Source organism: Microplitis mediator, chromosome 10 (genome assembly GCF_029852145.1).
Source record: "Microplitis mediator isolate UGA2020A chromosome 10, iyMicMedi2.1, whole genome shotgun sequence".
NCBI classification, from domain to species: Eukaryota; Metazoa; Arthropoda; class Insecta; order Hymenoptera; family Braconidae; genus Microplitis; species Microplitis mediator.
In genome coordinates this window covers 16,992,275-17,009,788 of record NC_079978.1, presented here as the reverse complement: position 1 = coordinate 17,009,788, position 17,514 = coordinate 16,992,275, and the positions used below count along the sequence as shown (strand labels likewise).

At 28.3% G+C, this 17,514-nt stretch overlaps 3 protein-coding genes across 3 annotated transcripts; 1 reads left to right on the top strand and 2 right to left on the bottom strand.

The window, feature by feature from the left end:
• Positions 1-194: 194 nt before the first annotated feature.
• Positions 195-3,670, bottom strand: LOC130675934 (60S ribosomal protein L7). The gene is made up of 6 exons (XM_057481844.1): positions 3,529-3,670; positions 2,941-3,058; positions 2,668-2,843; positions 995-1,242; positions 801-898; positions 195-354 (listed from the first exon to the last, which is right to left on the bottom strand). The coding sequence occupies exons 1-6, from the start codon at positions 3,537-3,539 to the stop codon at positions 244-246; spliced, it is 762 nt and encodes a 253-aa protein (XP_057337827.1). The 5' UTR covers positions 3,540-3,670; the 3' UTR covers positions 195-243.
• A 3,041-nt stretch (positions 3,671-6,711) lies between these two features.
• Positions 6,712-17,434, bottom strand: LOC130675932 (ATP-dependent DNA helicase Q5-like). The gene is made up of 8 exons (XM_057481841.1): positions 17,246-17,434; positions 16,996-17,120; positions 16,752-16,916; positions 15,200-15,644; positions 14,805-15,120; positions 7,182-7,401; positions 6,934-7,122; positions 6,712-6,865 (listed from the first exon to the last, which is right to left on the bottom strand). Exons 1-8 carry the CDS (start codon positions 17,352-17,354, stop codon positions 6,788-6,790), a joined length of 1,647 nt encoding a protein of 548 aa, XP_057337824.1. The 5' UTR covers positions 17,355-17,434; the 3' UTR covers positions 6,712-6,787.
• LOC130675933 (kielin/chordin-like protein) lies at positions 10,634-13,125 on the top strand. The gene is made up of 7 exons (XM_057481842.1): positions 10,634-10,792; positions 10,885-11,125; positions 11,210-11,316; positions 11,372-11,491; positions 11,562-11,711; positions 12,722-12,775; positions 12,853-13,125. Exons 1-7 carry the CDS (start codon positions 10,720-10,722, stop codon positions 13,032-13,034), a joined length of 927 nt encoding a protein of 308 aa, XP_057337825.1. The 5' UTR covers positions 10,634-10,719; the 3' UTR covers positions 13,035-13,125.
• Positions 17,435-17,514: the final 80 nt, after the last annotated feature.

The following is a 17,514-nucleotide window of genomic DNA, read 5'->3' as shown; positions in this document are numbered from 1 at the left end:
GGGAAGGGGGGGGGGGGGTACTCTAAGAATGCCCTTGGTTTGAAAAAACTTTGAAGACTCTATTTCAAGTTTCCAGTGTCCGTGAATTAAATTGAATTGAAAATCGGTTGACGTTATTCCTTAATGGGAGAAAAATTTTGAAAACTAAAAGGATATGAATGGGACAAGTGATTTAAAATAAATAAATAAACATGTTTTATTAAGGAACAAGATGGGTTTATTTTTCATGTGTTTATTAAAAATTTAAACCATTCGCCTTAGCAATTCATTAATTTTGTCTTCACGATTACCAAAGTCACCACCTTCGACGTAGTGGTTGGTCTTCTTACGCCATCCTCCAGTTGGTGTGTTGAGCTATAAAAAAATACAGAATATTATAAATATATATTAAAATTACTATAATAAATTTAAATGAGTGTGAATATAGCAGACATCAAATTTAAAATTATTAATAAATCAAGTAAATAATTGATAAAATAAAATTTTTAAAAAATGCGCATTTCAAAAATTTTGAAATTAATAAGTGCATTTTTAAAAATTATTTATAATTTTATATTTGTCTGATGTCTGCTGCATTCACACTCATAAATGTAAATGATTTAAAAAAAAAAAAATGTTTAAGATTTTCTCGAGATTATATAATTTTATACTATAAAACATTTGGAAAATCTCGTATTATTCTATGACATAGTGAGAGGCAATGAAACATTTTTTATTTTCATCACCATGCCTATGTCAATTAATTATTGTTAATTAATAAAACTATAAATTAAGTAAAACTTTGTTGTATTATAATTTACCTTAAATGGCCACAAGAAGTTGCTGGCATACTTGAATTTGGCGCCAACTGTGAAGATTTCGTGAATCAAATCTTCAACACAGATAATGTCGGAGCGGCCTAAAAAAAATTAAAACCAAAATTGTAATTAAAAATTCTATTAGATTAATTCTTAATTTTTTTCATGATGAATATCAAATAAAAAAAAATATTTACCCAATTTCTTCTCAATGATTTCGTTGCTGGTAATTGGGATACGTTGACGATCGATTTTAGCGAATCCTCGTTTGTAGATCAATTCACGTACTGATTTCAAGTTGGGGTATCCCCAGGTGATGTAGGGCTCCACAATACGCAACATATTAATTGTTGCTTTGTTCAATCGTATGAATACAGCGTTGTTGATCTGTTTCAATCTCAACAATTGGAGGATTTTACGGGGTTTAGGGGCAATTTGGTTCACACTGTAAAAAAATAAATATTTATATTAGTTCTGGACAAACGAATAAATAATTTTTCATTATCAAGTTCCGTAGCCTAATAAAAATCTGAGGGATAGTAAATGATCCTGAAATTAACAATTTTTTGATTTTTTCAACAATTCGATTCAAAGAAAAAAAAACCAAAAATAAAAATATGCACATGTAGAGAATTAAAAAAACTACAAGTGCAATTTTTCAAAATATTTTTTTTTTCTAGTTTATCGTTTTGAAAAAAAATCAAAAAACTATTAAACGTCGGCTAACTTCGGTAACATGAAAATAGACTTAGAAATTTTATACTCTAATAAGTAATCAAAATCATAATTTTTAAATTAGTTACACGGAACAAAATAAACTTTAAAAATTAGTGTTTGAAATTATAATCCGGAAGTCAATATGGGAAATTTTAACATTCCAAGTAATAAATTTTATAATACGTGTCGTCAATTTTTTAAGTATCAGTTACGATTTTTAAAGTTCAAAAAGTAATTTTTCTTGCATAGACAATAAATTTTCATACTTTTTCTGTAATTATTCACGTTTTAATCATAAATTAAAAAATTACTATTTAGAATGATAGTATTTACTGATCACTTTATCATTATATTACTTGTCGTTCTCAATTTATTTAGTTCATTTTATTCCGTATATTGACTGTTAGAAATCGGTAAATTTATTTGTTGAGTCTCTAAATGCCTAAAGAAGTCAATTTAAGTGGAAATAAAAAGAGTAAAAACTGAGACTAATAATTGAACTGGATGACTGCTAATATTGCTTTTTTTTTGTTATTCGCACTGTGATAACACGAATGTACATTTTAAAATTTTGTAAATTGCGGAAAGGGGAAGTCTACACTTTTTGTGGTGCCGCCAAATGACCGCGAATTCTTATAGAACTCGACGAAATGATTTGTTTTCAAATACTTGTAACTTCTTCAAAAATAAACTAATTTAGACCTTTTTTCAAAATTTTCGTCTTTAAATTGTCTTTCGAAAAAAACTACCAAAAAGATTGAAGATTTTAAAATCTATAAATTTCTAACTTTTTTCAAAAAATCGGATCTTTCTCTAAAACTCAGCGAGATATCGAAAAATTTTATTCTCTAGAAAGTCTTCCATCGAGTCCTACAAGAATGGCGCCACGGAAACTATAGAATCTTTATGATACTGAAGTTAGCAGACGTCTAATAATTTCTTTTTTGATAATAAACCATAAAAAAAAATATTCGAAAAAATTGCACCTGTAGTTTTCAAATTTTCTACATGTGCGTATTTATAGTTTTTGTTTTTTTGTAATTGATTTGGTGAAAAAAAAATCCGAAAATTACTAACTGTCTGCTATCGTCAGGATCATGAATCTTTGCGGAAAGCGTGAAACAAATAAATAAATTAATTATTATCAACTTACCCCCGAATACGAATTACTAAAGCCAAACGTGCTTCACCAGGAATGTAGTAATTTCCACGGTTTTTGGCTTGTCTTTTCATTCTTACTTCATCTCGTTCCTTCATTCGGTACTCTTTGACATACTGTTCAGCACGTTTGAAGATTTGTTTCCTCTTCAAATAATGCGCGGCACGTTGCTATAATAATAACATTAATAATAAGTTGTTTTAACAACATAAATTAAAAATTACTAGTTCCAAGAAATGAATTAAATAAAAATTCAAATTTAAATACCTTGATAGATGCCTGTACACGAACAGCCTTAGCCTGTACACGGCGTTTCCTTCTTTTCAAGACGGACTCAGGAACCACTGGTAATTTTTTTCCTGGGGTAACAACATCCTTCTTCTTTCTGTAATTACAATAATTAATCAATTAATAAATAAATATTTCAAATTTTTAAATCACATGAGTAGTTGAAGGAAAAATAGAAAATTGATTGGAGCTCTGATTTAGCGCATTGGATTTAGAGGTTAATCGAGTGATTATTATTCTATTTATCACTGGCATTGATAATTACACAAATTTGAATTTTTTTTTTAAAATAAATTTTTTAATTGAATGATAGATTTAATTATTCAAGAGATGGTTTAATTTTTTTTTTTAAATTTTTCAAATATTAATTTGCAAAATGAGAACGTTGACATCAATGGGTATATTTTGTTAGTAAAGTAACACTTGTTGGACAATAAATTAACAAAACTAGTTATTGAAAAATATTATTGATAGATTTATTAATCCATATATAATAATTTTGTTTAATTATTTATTGTTTAAACAAAGGATGTTTTAAGATTTAATAGAAATAATAAAATTACTCACGCGTCCGCCATCCTTACTCGCGATAAAAGAACGTGCAATGGGACTTGAAGTTAAGTTCACACCGATTTCGATAGACATGAACTTATCAACGGTCGATTTTCAATCTTTCATTTGGCGGGAAATTCAAACAATGTCTGTATTAATACTAATTTTATAATGAAAGAAAAATAAAAAATTAATGATACTGAAGTTAGCAGACGTCTAATAATTTTTGGATTTTTTTTTAGACGATAAACCAGAAGAAAAAAAATATTTGAAAAAATTGCACCTGTAGTTTTTTAAATTTTCTCCATGTGCATATTTTTAGTTTTTTTTTTCTTCGAATTTAATTGTTCAAAAAAAATCCAACAATTTTGAATTGTCTGCTAACTTCAGGATCATAAAAATTAATATATTATGGGAAATATTCAAAATAAAACACAAATTAAATTAATATATGTCAGGCCTCGTTATAAGACTAGGTCGGTCTGTAGGGAAAAATTTTTTGAATTGAGGTTCCCCCACTGTTGTGCTTAACAACATTTGCGCCCAAGTCTCGCTATAAGACTATCGCAGTTTTGGGTTTTATTTATTTATTCGCTTCAATTTTACTCTATTAAAAAGTGAAAAATAGAGCAATGAGGTCGGTATTAGGTGTCAATATATATGTAAGCATTGAAAATATGAGCAAGGCTTTGGGGTGAATGAACATCATTGAGTGTGAATGTAGCAGACATCGGACATATTAAAAATTATTAATAAGTAGAGTAAATAATTAATAAAATAAAATTTTTAAAAATGCGCCGTTAAAAATTTTGAAACCAATGAGCGCATTTTTTATAAATATCATTTTTTAAATTATTAAGGGTAAACAGAAACGAATTTTCGAATTTTACTTTTCTAATTACTCCATTCGAATGATGAAAGCCTTCTGAAAAAGTTTGTCTTATACATTTTTTCGGAAGCTATAAAAATTTCTAGTATAACAATTGATTAATAAATTAAAAGAAAAGTAAAATTTAAAAATTCGTTTCGTACGGCCCAGCCTTAACTCTATTATATTTATTTACAGTTTTAAATTTGTCTGATGTCTGCTACATTCACACTCATTGAAAATCAAACAATGGATGATTTATAGGGTGGGGGGAGGGGCAAAACGGGGTAGGGTAGGCAAGACGGGGTACCCCCAAAATTTTATAAAAAATAATTTTATTTTTTCAATGTTTTGTGAACTTTCCAAAATCATTTTTGTAAATATAATTGAGCATTATTTTGAATTTTTTTTGTTAAACTTTTTCAAAAATCGATTGTCAGTCGAAGAATATTAATGTCTTTTGTTTTATGATAAACTAGTAAAAAAAATTTTTTCTTCCTTTGTATCCAATAATAATCATGTAAAATATAATTTTTCTTCATGTAATTTACTTACAAAAAAATTTAACTTAATCAAATTCTTTTAAAATCCAGAATTTTTTTTTTTACCTTTTTTAGGGGGTACCCAATTGAAACTATCAGACTTATCACAAAATGTTATAGGATCTTTTTTGTTGACAATTTTATTCTCTACAAATTATTATCAGTAAAGTTTTTTCAAATTCCGCATTGTTTTCTAGTTGTTTTCATTTTAATTTCAAGCTCTGAAAAAAGTGGTTCTGATCGATTTCAAAAGCTCGACATTGAAATGAAAGTAACTAGAAAACAATGCGGAATTTGAAAAAACTTTACTGATAATAATTTGTAGAGAATAAAATTGTCAACAAAAAAGACCTCACAAAATTTTGTGATAAGTCTGATAGTTTCACCGGAAAAGTAAAAAGGTCTCTAACTTTACTTCGAGCTCTAATAACTTTTGAATAGATGGAATTTTCCAATAATAATAAGAAATCCTGTTTGTAGAGCGTTCAATTTCCTAAAAAATATGTATTAGTCTATTTGATCCATTTATTTGTTAACGAGGTTTAAAATACTTAAGGGGGATAGCCACTGTGAAATTTTTTTTTTTTTCTATTAAATCGAAGTGTATATGTTCAAAAATATGTATCTAGAGTTTTATATGAAAATTCCGAATATTTTTCAAGTTATAGTCATTTTTGTGACAGCGCGTCAACTGACCGTTGCATTGACTAAAAACTTTAAACGCATTTTTCTCGAAACTACTTTTTTTGAACTGGTGGCATCTGTAATTTGCATAAATATCAACCGATTCGCAACTTTTTTTTTTGCCGTATTCGTCTATTCAGTAGCTAAAGTTGCACGTAGGAGATTTTGAAAATTTTGATTTTTAAGATTTTTTAGGGCTGTTTGAATCCAAAAAAATGAGAAAAAATAACGAAAAAATTTTTAATATGTCGCCATTTTTTTTCAAATCCAAATTTTCAAAATCCCCTACGTGCATCGATAACCACATGCATACAGATTACAACGCCGTTTGGTTTTTTTGTTTCTGATAATTCGTTTTTGAGTTAGAGATGACACCGTGGTGGGGGAAATTTTTCTGTAGCTCCACAAAAATGCTTATAACTTTATAACAACATGATATTTTTTAATGAAAATTTAGGAGAATTATCTTCAATGTATACTTTAGAAAACAAAAAAAAACGATCCTCAAATTCCTTTATTATTCCAGTCAAAAAAATTCCCGAAAATCACTTATTTGTTCGATCCTCACAGTGGCTATCCCCCTTAAAGCTAAAAAAAAAATTTTTCCCATGACATTTAAATGGGAAAATCGAATTTTTCAATGAGCTAGGTCTGTAATCGACATAGATTTTTTTCCATGCGCGAAAATTTTTTTTTTGTGTTGAACTATAGTTTTTTCCACATGCACTTGAAAAAAAAAAATCTGGCTCCGAAATGAAGCACCCTAATATATATAGATATAATTTAATATGAAGTGGCTGGGTACTGGTGCTCTTACCCTACTTGATTTTAATATCTCAGGAGGCAGATCTTTCCAGAGACGAATTATTGAGACGACAAATGAATGCTCGTAAAACACTGTAGCAAATTGAGGGGATTAGTCTTGTAACGAGGTCCGACTGAAGATAAATTTCTATGAAACTTACCTAAGAATTTTATGAATTTAAAGTAACTGGCTTATTACTAGTCAATAAATCCATTTAATCAGTAAAAAAAAAAACAGGAATAATTGTTTTTTAAAATTATTTTACTATTGAAATATATGAGGGGAATTAAATACTATTAGGGAGCATGCAAAAAACAGGTACTACACTAATTACTCTGTTCACAAAAAAATTATTCTCAAATATTTTAAAAATCTTTATTCACTTTTAAATTTGTAATTTTTGATATAATTAGAAAGAGTTTTTGATATCGCGTCATCATGAATGGACTTCGACTGTAAACAATAAAAAAATTTTATATGATGTAAATAAATTATTAATATAAAATAATTAAAATCCATACCGCACGACGTATGGCACTCCAGTATTTTGACATTTTTAGATTTGTTGAAAATGCAATATACTCTAAATTTCTTGCTAATCGACATAAATTCTCATGTTCAATTTGACTATTATATTTATTTAAGTTTTCTGCCCTTTTAAAATTATTTCTCAACGCAAGAACTAATTGACGATAATTGTGAACTCTGACCTAAAAAAAATCATGATTTTATTTTTATAATTGTAATTTTTTAATTAATTGATGCTTACATCTACTTTTTCCCTTCTAATCATTCGAATTGGTTGGGGTTTGTATATTTCTGTAATTGGTAATTTTAAATGTTTTGGTAATAGTCGACGTTGATTGTTATAAATTTTAAATTTTTCCAATGATTTTTCATAATGACTATCACGTTCACAAGCATCACATGCCATTTGGCAGGGCTCAGCATTGAATCCAAAATATTTTGAGTATAAAACATGTCTGCATCTAAAAAAAAAATATTTTTTTTTCTATAAATCTTTACACTGTAAAAAGAGCGGTGTTAAAAAAGGATTCAATTTAGCGCGACGCGGTGTTAAAATGGAATAACATCGGTGTAGGTGGCATAATTTGGTGGTGTTAAATCGGTGTTAAAAAATTTTACATATAAAAGTTTGAAAAAAAAAATGTATTGGATATAAAAAAATATAAAATTTTAATGTACCTAGAGATCGGAATGTTTTTCGCGAAACAAAAATAAAAAAACGAAATGAAAAGTAAAAAATCTATACTGGATCTAGATTTCTGAAATTCGTATGTCAAGTACATGAAATTTAATGAATATTATTTGCAAGAAATTTCGATTCTGCTGTATACTTATTTGAGGGGGAAGCTGGTCTGAGATAAAATAAAAAGAGAATATTTTTGTGATTTTTTTTTTCAGAGTAAGTTCTTTATTAAAATTCTCAAAATTTGTGAAATTATAAAGCAACGTTCTAAGAATATTTTCCTAAATTTTGATAAAAAAATATTTAAAAATGAGCCAGTGATAGTGGGGAGAACTGAATCATTTAAAAAAAAAGTCTCCATGCCGTAGGCAGGATACCTTATGACTGCTTGATCTAAAATTAATAAACCAAAAAGATTTCTTTAGTACTTAAGTTTATCTTGGATTTGAACGAAGGAATAAATAAAATATTCATTTTTGAATTTTCGGAAAGGTGCAATCAAAAAACTCTGATTTTTGCCTAAAATTCTTCCTTTTGTTTAATTGAAAAAAAAAAAATCGGTCTACCGGTTGACCCTGCGGGCCAGCCCCAAAACTTCCCGCGGTTTTCGAGCTCCTTGAATTCGAAAATATTGTTGTGAATACATTTTTGAGCTCGAAATACTTTTGTACGCCGTTGTTTTCGAAAAAAAATCGTTTTTTACCATTTTTTCTCCAACGATATCTCTCAAACGCATTGACCGATTGAGACGGTTGAGGCGGCAATCGACGCGTTTTATTGAGTTCTAAATCTGATCAGATTTCGGAATTGATCGATCGAGCCATTTCTAAAACATTTTTAAAAAACTGAAAATTTTTTTTTTTGTATTTCTTCTATATCTTAGTCCATTTGATTGATCGATTTGAAATTTTCAGAAAAGTTAACGACCAACAAACTCTTTGCCACCTCGACTATCTCAATCGGTCAAGTCATTAAAAAGATATGAAGAGTTTACATCCATACACACACACACACACACACGCATACAGACACTCGACCATCCTTTTGAAAATAGTCAGAATAGCTTCCTAGGACCTCAAAACGTCGACATCTGATGAAAACTCGATTTTCGAAAATCGGATTGAAAACAATAAATTCCCGAGTTTTTTAAAATTAACAATTTTCTTAGCAGGAAGTTAAAAATGTTTTAATTATTAGTTGTAAATGTATGAACCAATCTAGACGTGCCAAAGCTAGGTTCCCCAGTGTTGAGCCAAGGAGGGTCCCTTCGTTAAACTCTGGCAGCTCCTGCATAGGGTACTTTTGAACCAAGCATTGACAAAGCTTGATTTAAGAATCTTGAAACTCCTTGACCTAAGAAAAATATTTTTGAAGCAAAAAAATTGGTATTCTTCAAACTAATATTCTTGGTTCAATAATATTTTACTTAAATCAAGTTAACTTTTTTTTTGCGTTGGAATATTTTCATCCTTCGGGTCTCCTAGATATTAGAAACGTACTTAGAAATCTAAAATCCGGAATTTCAGTCAGTATTGCCGACCCTTAATACGGAAACTGCTAAATATTCTTGCATAAAGATAATACTTTACGTATAACCAGTTCGAAAAAGTCCTTGAAAAATTAATGTATTTATTAGGGCGTGCCATTTTGAGGCGACTTTTTTTTTCAACAAAAAAATAGGCTGAAAACTTGAGGGAAGGTGAGAAAAGAAGCCTGTTAAAAACGGAGCTTTTAATATTAATATTTAGAGGTCCCTATTTCTAATTTTCCATTTCCAATTTAAATAACATGAGAAAAAAATTTTTTAATTTTTTAATTTTTCTAGCTCGGCATTCGCACGTCATATAAATGAGTCCATAGCATATTCTTGTAGAGAATTTAACGCTCTACATAAAAGGTCTCTTATTATTTTTAGATAAATCCATCCATTCAAAAGTTATTGGAGCTGGAAGTCAAATCTATAATAAATTTCCAGATCTTTTTACTTTTCCAGCAAAACTATCAGACTTATCAAAAAATGTCATAAGATCTTTTTTATAGACAATTTTATTCCCTACAAATTATTTTCAATGAAGTTTTTTAAAATTCCGCATTGTTTTCTAGTTATTTTCATTTTCATGCCAAGCTCCTAAAAATAATAGTCTTCTAATCTATTCTGAGAACTTGACATTAAAATGAAAATAACTAGAAAACAATGCGGAATTCGAATGAACTTTATTACAAATAACTTGTAGAGATTAAAATTGTCTATAAAAAAGTTCTTATGACATTTTTTGATAAATCTGATAGTTTTGCTGGAAAAGTAAAAAGATCTGGAAATTTATTATAGATTTGACTTCCAGCTTCAATAACTTTCGATCAGATGGATTTATCAAAAAATGATAAGAGCCCTTCTTTGTAGAGCGTTAAATTCTCTACAAGAATATGCTACGGACTTATTTATATGAGATGCAAATGCCGAGCTAGAAAAATAAATAAATAAAATTTTTTTTTCCCATGTTATTTAAATGGGAAATGGAAAATTAGAAATAGTCACCTCTAAATATTAATATTAAGAGCTCCGTTTTTAACAGGTTTCTTTTCCCACCTTCCCTCAAGTTTTCAGCCTGTTTTTTTGTTGAAAAAAAAGTCGCCTCAAAATGGCACACCCTAGTATTTATAAAAGATTGCTTTCTTTGTTTTATATTAAAGTTTTAAAACAAAAATCGTCTTCATCATAAGAAAAAGTGATAACGTCAAACTTAAATTAATGCCCAACACAGTAGACGGAAGTATTACTGGCTAGTATGGAATATAAAAAAATATGTAGTTCGAATATTGTAAATATTTTTCACGTGCCATAAAAAAGTTCGTTTATATTATATATTTAGTTATGGTTTTTTTTTTTTTAACTAACATTTACTGATTATTTTATCATAAAATATGTAGTTAATTGTTGTGTGCAGTTTTAATGATTAAAAATACTCACAAGGATAATTGCTAAATAGATAGTGAACTATAACTGTTTTTTGTTTTGCAACATACTATATAACACGATATACAATTGACTTGTTCAATATATCGATTGTGGCCGTTAAGTCGTAATTTGTAATTAGTAATGAAACTAAATTATTATTTTTTTTTAATTTATTTCTTCGGTACATTTTTATTAGGCATTATTGCTGACGAAGGTAAATTTATTTATATACTTTCATATAATACTTTAATCATAATAATTATTATTGCACTGATATTATTTAATGCTTATTATTTATTCTATAAGTTTGCGATAAATCAAAATGCCCTGGACCGCTTGCATACTACGAGAGCTTAAACTGTAAGCCAGTTTATAAATCATCAGGCGATTGTTGTGCTTACAAGTATGATTGTGATAATTTGAATCAAAGATCTAAAAAAAAATGTTACGTCAATAATGAAACATATGAAATTGGAGAAAAACTTAAAGAGGAACATGCGAACCCTTGCGATATCGGATGTACTTGTAGAGAAGGACATGATGGCATGTTAGTAAAAATAATCATTATTTTTATCATTTTTTCTTAATTATAAATTTAATATTGTTTCTATTTATTTTAATTATATAATAGTGCAGTATTTAAGTGTGCTGTAGTAGATTGTTTTTTTGGACCTGTGAAACCTAATTGTTATCGTAAAAACAGTCCTCTTGAATGTTGTCCTGGCGAAGAAGTTTGTCGTAAGTATTTAAAAGAGTGAATAATAGATAAAATATTTATAAATTAACTCAACAGCTGAGAATCAAGAAGATAGAGCAACATGTCAAGTTGATGGTAAAGAATATAAAGAAGGTGAAAATTTTGAAGCAAAATCAGATTCGAATTTAAATTGCGTTTGCCAACCTGGATACAAAGGTTAATTTATGAGAATTTAAATATCAATAACAATTATGAAAGAATTAATTGATAAATATTTTTTTTGTAGGAGAAAATATTGAGCCTTTTTGTGCAAAACCTAAACATCCTTATTGTAGCCCCGATTTCCGTCATGCTTCCGATATTTTTAATGAATGTGCTCCGGTTTATTATAGTTCTCAATCACCACAAACTAGCTGTAGCGTCTTTTCTAGATGCCGTATGTTTTTATTGATAAATAAATATATAATATTAATTTAGTTAATTATAGGGGTGTGCGAATAATTCGAACTTACGAATTCTTCGTTTCGATTTGAATATTAATATTCGATTCGAAATCCGAATCGAATAATTCGAAAGTTCCCGAATAATTCGAAAAAATTAGAATAATTCGAAAGTTCACGAATAATTCGAAAAATTTCAAATAATTCGTAAATTTTCAAATAATTCACGAATTATCGAAATATCACTGGATTTTCTATTGTTTCCAAGTTGAATTCCATTACATCGTGTATCAAAATATCCTACTTACGAATAATAGTATACTTTTTGATTAAAAATCAATTATCCGGAGAAAACAATTGCTCAATTTCAATGTATATTCATCTCTGTCAGTAACATAAAAAATCTAGATACTATTATTGGCAAGAGATCTTTTCAATTTATTTTGGTTGTTATAATTATTAATTTCCGTTTGAAAAAAAATAAATAAGAAAAAAGTTACACATGCAATATTTTAAAATTCTCTATAAAAAAAACTTGGAGAAATTAATTTCGAGAATTTTAAAATATTGCATGTGTAACTTTTTTCTTATTTATTTTTTTTCAAACGGAAATTAATAATTATAACAACCAAAATGAATTGAAAAGATCTCTTGCCAATAATAGTATCTAGATTTTTTATGTTACTGACAGAGATGAATATGCATTGAAATTAAACAATTGTTTTCTCCGGATAATTGATTTTTAATCAAAAAGTATACTATTATTCGTAAGTAGAATATTTTGATACACGATGTAATGGAATTCAACTTGGAAACAATAGAAAATCCAGTGATATTTCGATAATTCGCGAATTATACGAAAATTTACGAATTAATTGAAATTTTTCGAATTATTCTAATTTTTTCGAATTATTCGATTCGATTCGAACGATATTCGCACACCCCTAGTTAATTATTATTAAACATTAGGCGAGAATTGTTTCTTTCTTGTTATTTTTTTTTTTAGAAAACGACAAAGACGTGGTTATCAAAAATAATTCATTAAGTGAAGCCAATCATGGTATACAATTTAAAAAAATATATTTTATATTGTTTAATCAAGAGATTTAAGTTTTTTTTTCATGTACTCATTTGTAGATTTAACTTGTAAATTCGGTAACTTGACAATGAATCAAGGAGATGAACTTAATCAAGCTACGGATTATAATTCTGTGTGCGTAAAATGTGTTTGTGAAGTGCCCCCCGTACTTACTTGTCAACGTTTACCTGATGAAGAATGTGACGTTTCAAATCATCCACCTTTTGAAAATAATTACTGATGAAGACTATAACACATTATTAAAAATTATAACAATTGTAGCGAAAGATAATCTAAAGTTGTAACTCATCTGTTATGTGTGCAATAAATTACATTGCACAGTATAGTCAATTACTTTTATTTTATCTTATTAGAATTTAGTAATTCAAAGGATTCGAAGCTAAATTTAAAAAAAATATGAAAAAAATGAGAAAAATATCCCAGGAAAAAATCGTCATGAACGATCATGCTCGATCAAGCATGAATCACGCATGACTTTGTACGATTCATGCAAAGGCACGCATGATCATGAAAATCCACGTTCACTCATGCATGATCATGTACGACGAGGAAAGAATAGTCGTGCATGATTCATGCAATATCATGCATGAACCATACATGGATTAGCTCAACCATGAATGATCACACATGACTTTGAATGATTCATGCAAAGGCATGCCGGACCAAGTAAAATCATGCTCAATCATGCATGACTAAGAAAGAATAGTCACACATGATTCACGAAATGTCGTGCATGATCAAGCTCGATCACAACTGACCATTCATGACACTGCATGACTATAAAAAATCATGTCCAATCATGCATGACTAGGAAAGAATAGTCATGCATGACCAAACTTAATCATGAATGATCATTTATTCATGTATAATCATGGATGAGAATATATAATACAGAGAGAATGGTTATGCACAATTGAGAGTAACTTGGCATGAGCATACATGACCATGTATGACTCATATCAAGTCACGCTTCGTCATGCATCACTATCCTAATCAAAAAATCTGTGTATCGGTTGACCCTGCGGGCCAGCCCGAAAACTTCCTGCTGTATCGAGCTCGAAAAAATTGTTGTGAATACATTTTCGAGCTCAAAATACTTTTGTATGCCGTTGTTTTCGAAAAAAATCGTTTTGTACCATTTTTTCTCCAACGATATCTCTCAAAAGCATTGAACGATTGAGACGGTTAAGGTGGCAATCGACGCGTTTTATTGAGTTCTAGAGCTGATCAAATTTTGAATGGTTCACCCGTTCAAAAGTTACAGATATTTACATACGTACGTACGTACATACACTCGGACATAATCTTGAAATCAGTCAGAATAGCTTCCTAGAACTTGAAGACGTCAAGATTTGATAAAAATTCGATTTTCGAAAATCGGACCGAAACCAATAACTTCTCGAATTTTTGAAAATTTTCAATTTTCTTAGCGGAAAGTTAAAAATCCTTCGTTCACATCTAAGAGAAACTTATTTACCAAAGAAATCTTTTTGGTTTTTTGATTACAAGTGAAGCAGTCAAGAGTTTATCCGGCTTACGGCATGGAGACTTTTTTTTTTTTAGGTGACTCGGCTCTCCCCACTACCACTGGCTTATTTTTTATTATTTTTTTATTAAAATTTCACAGAATATTCTTGAAATGATGCTGAATAATGTCACAAATTTTAAGAATTTTAATAAAGAACGTACTCTGAAAAAAAAAATATCCTCTTTTCTTTGTATCTCAGACCAGCTTCCCCCCTTGTTTAATTAATTAACAAAAATTATGTTTAAGTCGTGATCGAGTACGTAAAAATATTCGCAAAGTAAAATATTTTAACACTTGGAAATTTTTTTAACACCGGTAAAAAATATTTAAACTAACAGCGGTGTTATTTTAACACCGCTTTCGTCGTTGAAATTTAAAACCGAACATTTTAATACCTACACCACCAAGTTTTTTTACAGTGTAATATTTAAAATATTTATAAATAAAAAAAGTAAAACATACGCATCAGCGACGCAAAATTGAAGGACGTTTTCAAAACTTGAAAAAAGATGACTAGACTTTCCCATCATAAGATACTGAGCATTCATCCAGTCTTCAACTCCCAAATAAATTCTACTGAGCGCTTTTCCACCAAATCTTCCAGCTCGACCAACATCACGGTAATATTGTTCCATAGTCAATGGCAAAGACCAATGTATCACACAACCAACACCAAATTTATTTAATCCAACTCCCAAACCATGAGTTACAGCCAACATCACAACTTTTCCTCTCATCCAATCTTTTTTGGTTTTAACTCTTTCATTGTGATCCAGCTCTGAAATAAAATAACTTCGTAAATAAACTAATGAATACTTTTTTATAAAAAAAATACATAGTTACAAATAATTAATTACTTGAACTATATGAGGCTGTAGGTATCCCTCGTCGTGATAACTCATTAGCAACCAATATTGTCTCTTCCCGTTTACGACAAAAAATAATGCCCGAAAAATTGTCCATAGCTTGTTTAAAATTAGTTATCAGCTGTGTCAAGTCGTCAAAAGGGTCTAAAATATCTTTAAACTTAACATCTATATAAATATTTGGTCGAATCCAATTGTAACTCCCATTATTCTCAATAGCATTCAACATTTTTAAAGAAGTTTTAATATCATTGTTAATATCTCCAGTACCAATTGAAGTCAATGCTATTAAACGTACATTTGGACAACTATCTCTTATTGGAATTATTTCTTTATATGATTTATTGTAATCTATTGATTTATCACTAGCACAATGTGCTTCGTCCACAACAAACGTTAATATCAAATCCTTGTCATACAATTTTTTGATTAATTCCTGTTTAAAAAAAGCCAATTATACAGTGAAATAAAAAAATTCCTTTAAATTCTTGAGGAAAAAATTGCTTTTAAAACATTCAAAAAGCATTTCTACATTTCATGCAGAATTTAAATTCAAAATGGTGTAGATTTTTTAGCGGGACGAGAAAATTAAAAAAAAAATAATGGATTAAAAATTTGATGTGACCGTGTTCTGTTTTTATATCTGAATACTTTTTTGATGATTGTCGGATATTTTTTTCTTGTCTGTATTTTTGTTTGTTCTTAAAAATTTCAGTGATTGTAGATTTCGACTTTTTTTTAACAAATTTTGAAATTTTTGTGAACAAATAAAAATTATCAAAATAATTCCCGTGTAAAAAAATTCCAAAAAAGTTCGACATGTAGAGCTTCTGAGCTTTAGATAGATTAGAACTTTTGTAATTTTGACAGTAAAAAAAAAAAAAGATTTATCTAGGACTTTACATGAGCGAGTGTTGAGTAAAAAATATTGTTTTTAAAAAATATTTCTCAAAACGCATTATTACAACATTTTACTCTCGTTTCGAAAAAGTTCAAAAACCTCAAATTTGAAACTTTTTATGAACGTTTTTTGATTCTTATGAGATTATTGGTTTCTAATGGGAACTTTTTCGGAACGAGGATAAAATTTAGTAAAAATACATTTTCAAGAGGTTTTGTTTTTACTTAAAACTCGCTCATGTAAAATCCTAGATAAATTTTCATTTTAATTATCAAAATTACAAAATTTCAAAAAAAGTTGTAATCTGTATTAAGTTCAGAAGTTCCACATCTCGAACTCTTTTGGAATATTTTTGGCACTCATTTTTCTCCACGGGTGATATGAAGAAAAATTCAAAAAAACTTTATTAAAAAACCAAAATAAGTTTAAAAAATTTTAAAATAAAAATACTTGGTTTTGAGCTTAGTGTAAAGTTATTGTGACTTTTGAATTTTTTCTCATCATTACTTTAATATTTTTCGCTTGTTGACAAAAGTATCAAAGTTTCAAAAAATTCTAAGTATCGAAAGCTTTTGGAATTTCATTAGAAAAAATTCTTTTTACGCAGAATTATAAATAAAATATGACAATTTTTCGATTTACTTTGAATAAATCCGAAGCGCATACTGCAATGGTGACATAGATGAATCGTGGTACTGAATTTCCATCATTTAATTTATTGATAAAATTTTCAAAATTTTTCTTATAAAATTTTGAATTAAAAAACTGAACATCAATCTTTTTATTCTCCAAATATTCGACTTGTTCCTTGAAAATAAATTAATAAATATATAATATATATTATTAGTATCTACTATTTACAATATTTATTAATAAATTAACATACTTCTAATGTATTATTATCTGGCACAATAACTATCGTAATTTTATTAGGAAACATGACACCGGGTAATTGAAAGCACAGAGATTTCCCGGCTGCTGGAGGTAAATTAATTAATACATCACAAGTTTCTGAAATGTAATAAAAAAATAATAATCTTATGTTTTATTTTATAAATTATTAAAATTTACACTAATTGTCATATTTATTTTTATTCTATTCAACAAAATAAATATACTTTCAAATAAATTCTAACCTGTCAGTACAGTCCATGTTGCATTGCGTTGTTCATTAGATTTAAAAGATCCATAACGAAATGCATCATTTAAAGATTCAAACATTTCAAGGTCTAGATCAGTCTCCATTTTTTAAAATTTATATTAATTATTTTAAAACAATTCAATCATTTATCAATATATGACACAAACGAATACTAAACCTTACAAAACTATGTTTATATATATATATATATATATATATATATATGTATATATACCAATACCCCACGTGTGATAAATTACGCAG

Coding starts and splice junctions, on each gene's coding strand:
- LOC130675934 (XM_057481844.1), bottom strand. Junction 2,844..2,940: donor GTGTACAGGCATCTATCAAG/GTATTTAAATTT, acceptor TTATTATTATAG/CAACGTGCCGCGCATTATTT. Junction 899..994: donor AATCATTGAGAAGAAATTGG/GTAAATATTTTT, acceptor AATTTTTTTTAG/GCCGCTCCGACATTATCTGT.
- LOC130675932 (XM_057481841.1), bottom strand. CDS start 17,354: ATGGAGACTGATCTAGACCTTGAAATGTTTGAATCTTTAAATGATGCA. Junction 7,123..7,181: donor TTAGAAGGGAAAAAGTAGAT/GTAAGCATCAAT, acceptor GATTTTTTTTAG/GTCAGAGTTCACAATTATCG. Junction 6,866..6,933: donor GGAGTGCCATACGTCGTGCG/GTATGGATTTTA, acceptor TATTGTTTACAG/TCGAAGTCCATTCATGATGA.
- LOC130675933 (XM_057481842.1), top strand. CDS start 10,720: ATGAAACTAAATTATTATTTTTTTTTAATTTATTTCTTCGGTACATTT. Junction 11,126..11,209: donor AGAGAAGGACATGATGGCAT/GTTAGTAAAAAT, acceptor ATTATATAATAG/TGCAGTATTTAAGTGTGCTG. Junction 11,712..12,721: donor TAGCGTCTTTTCTAGATGCC/GTATGTTTTTAT, acceptor TTTTTTTTTTAG/AAAACGACAAAGACGTGGTT.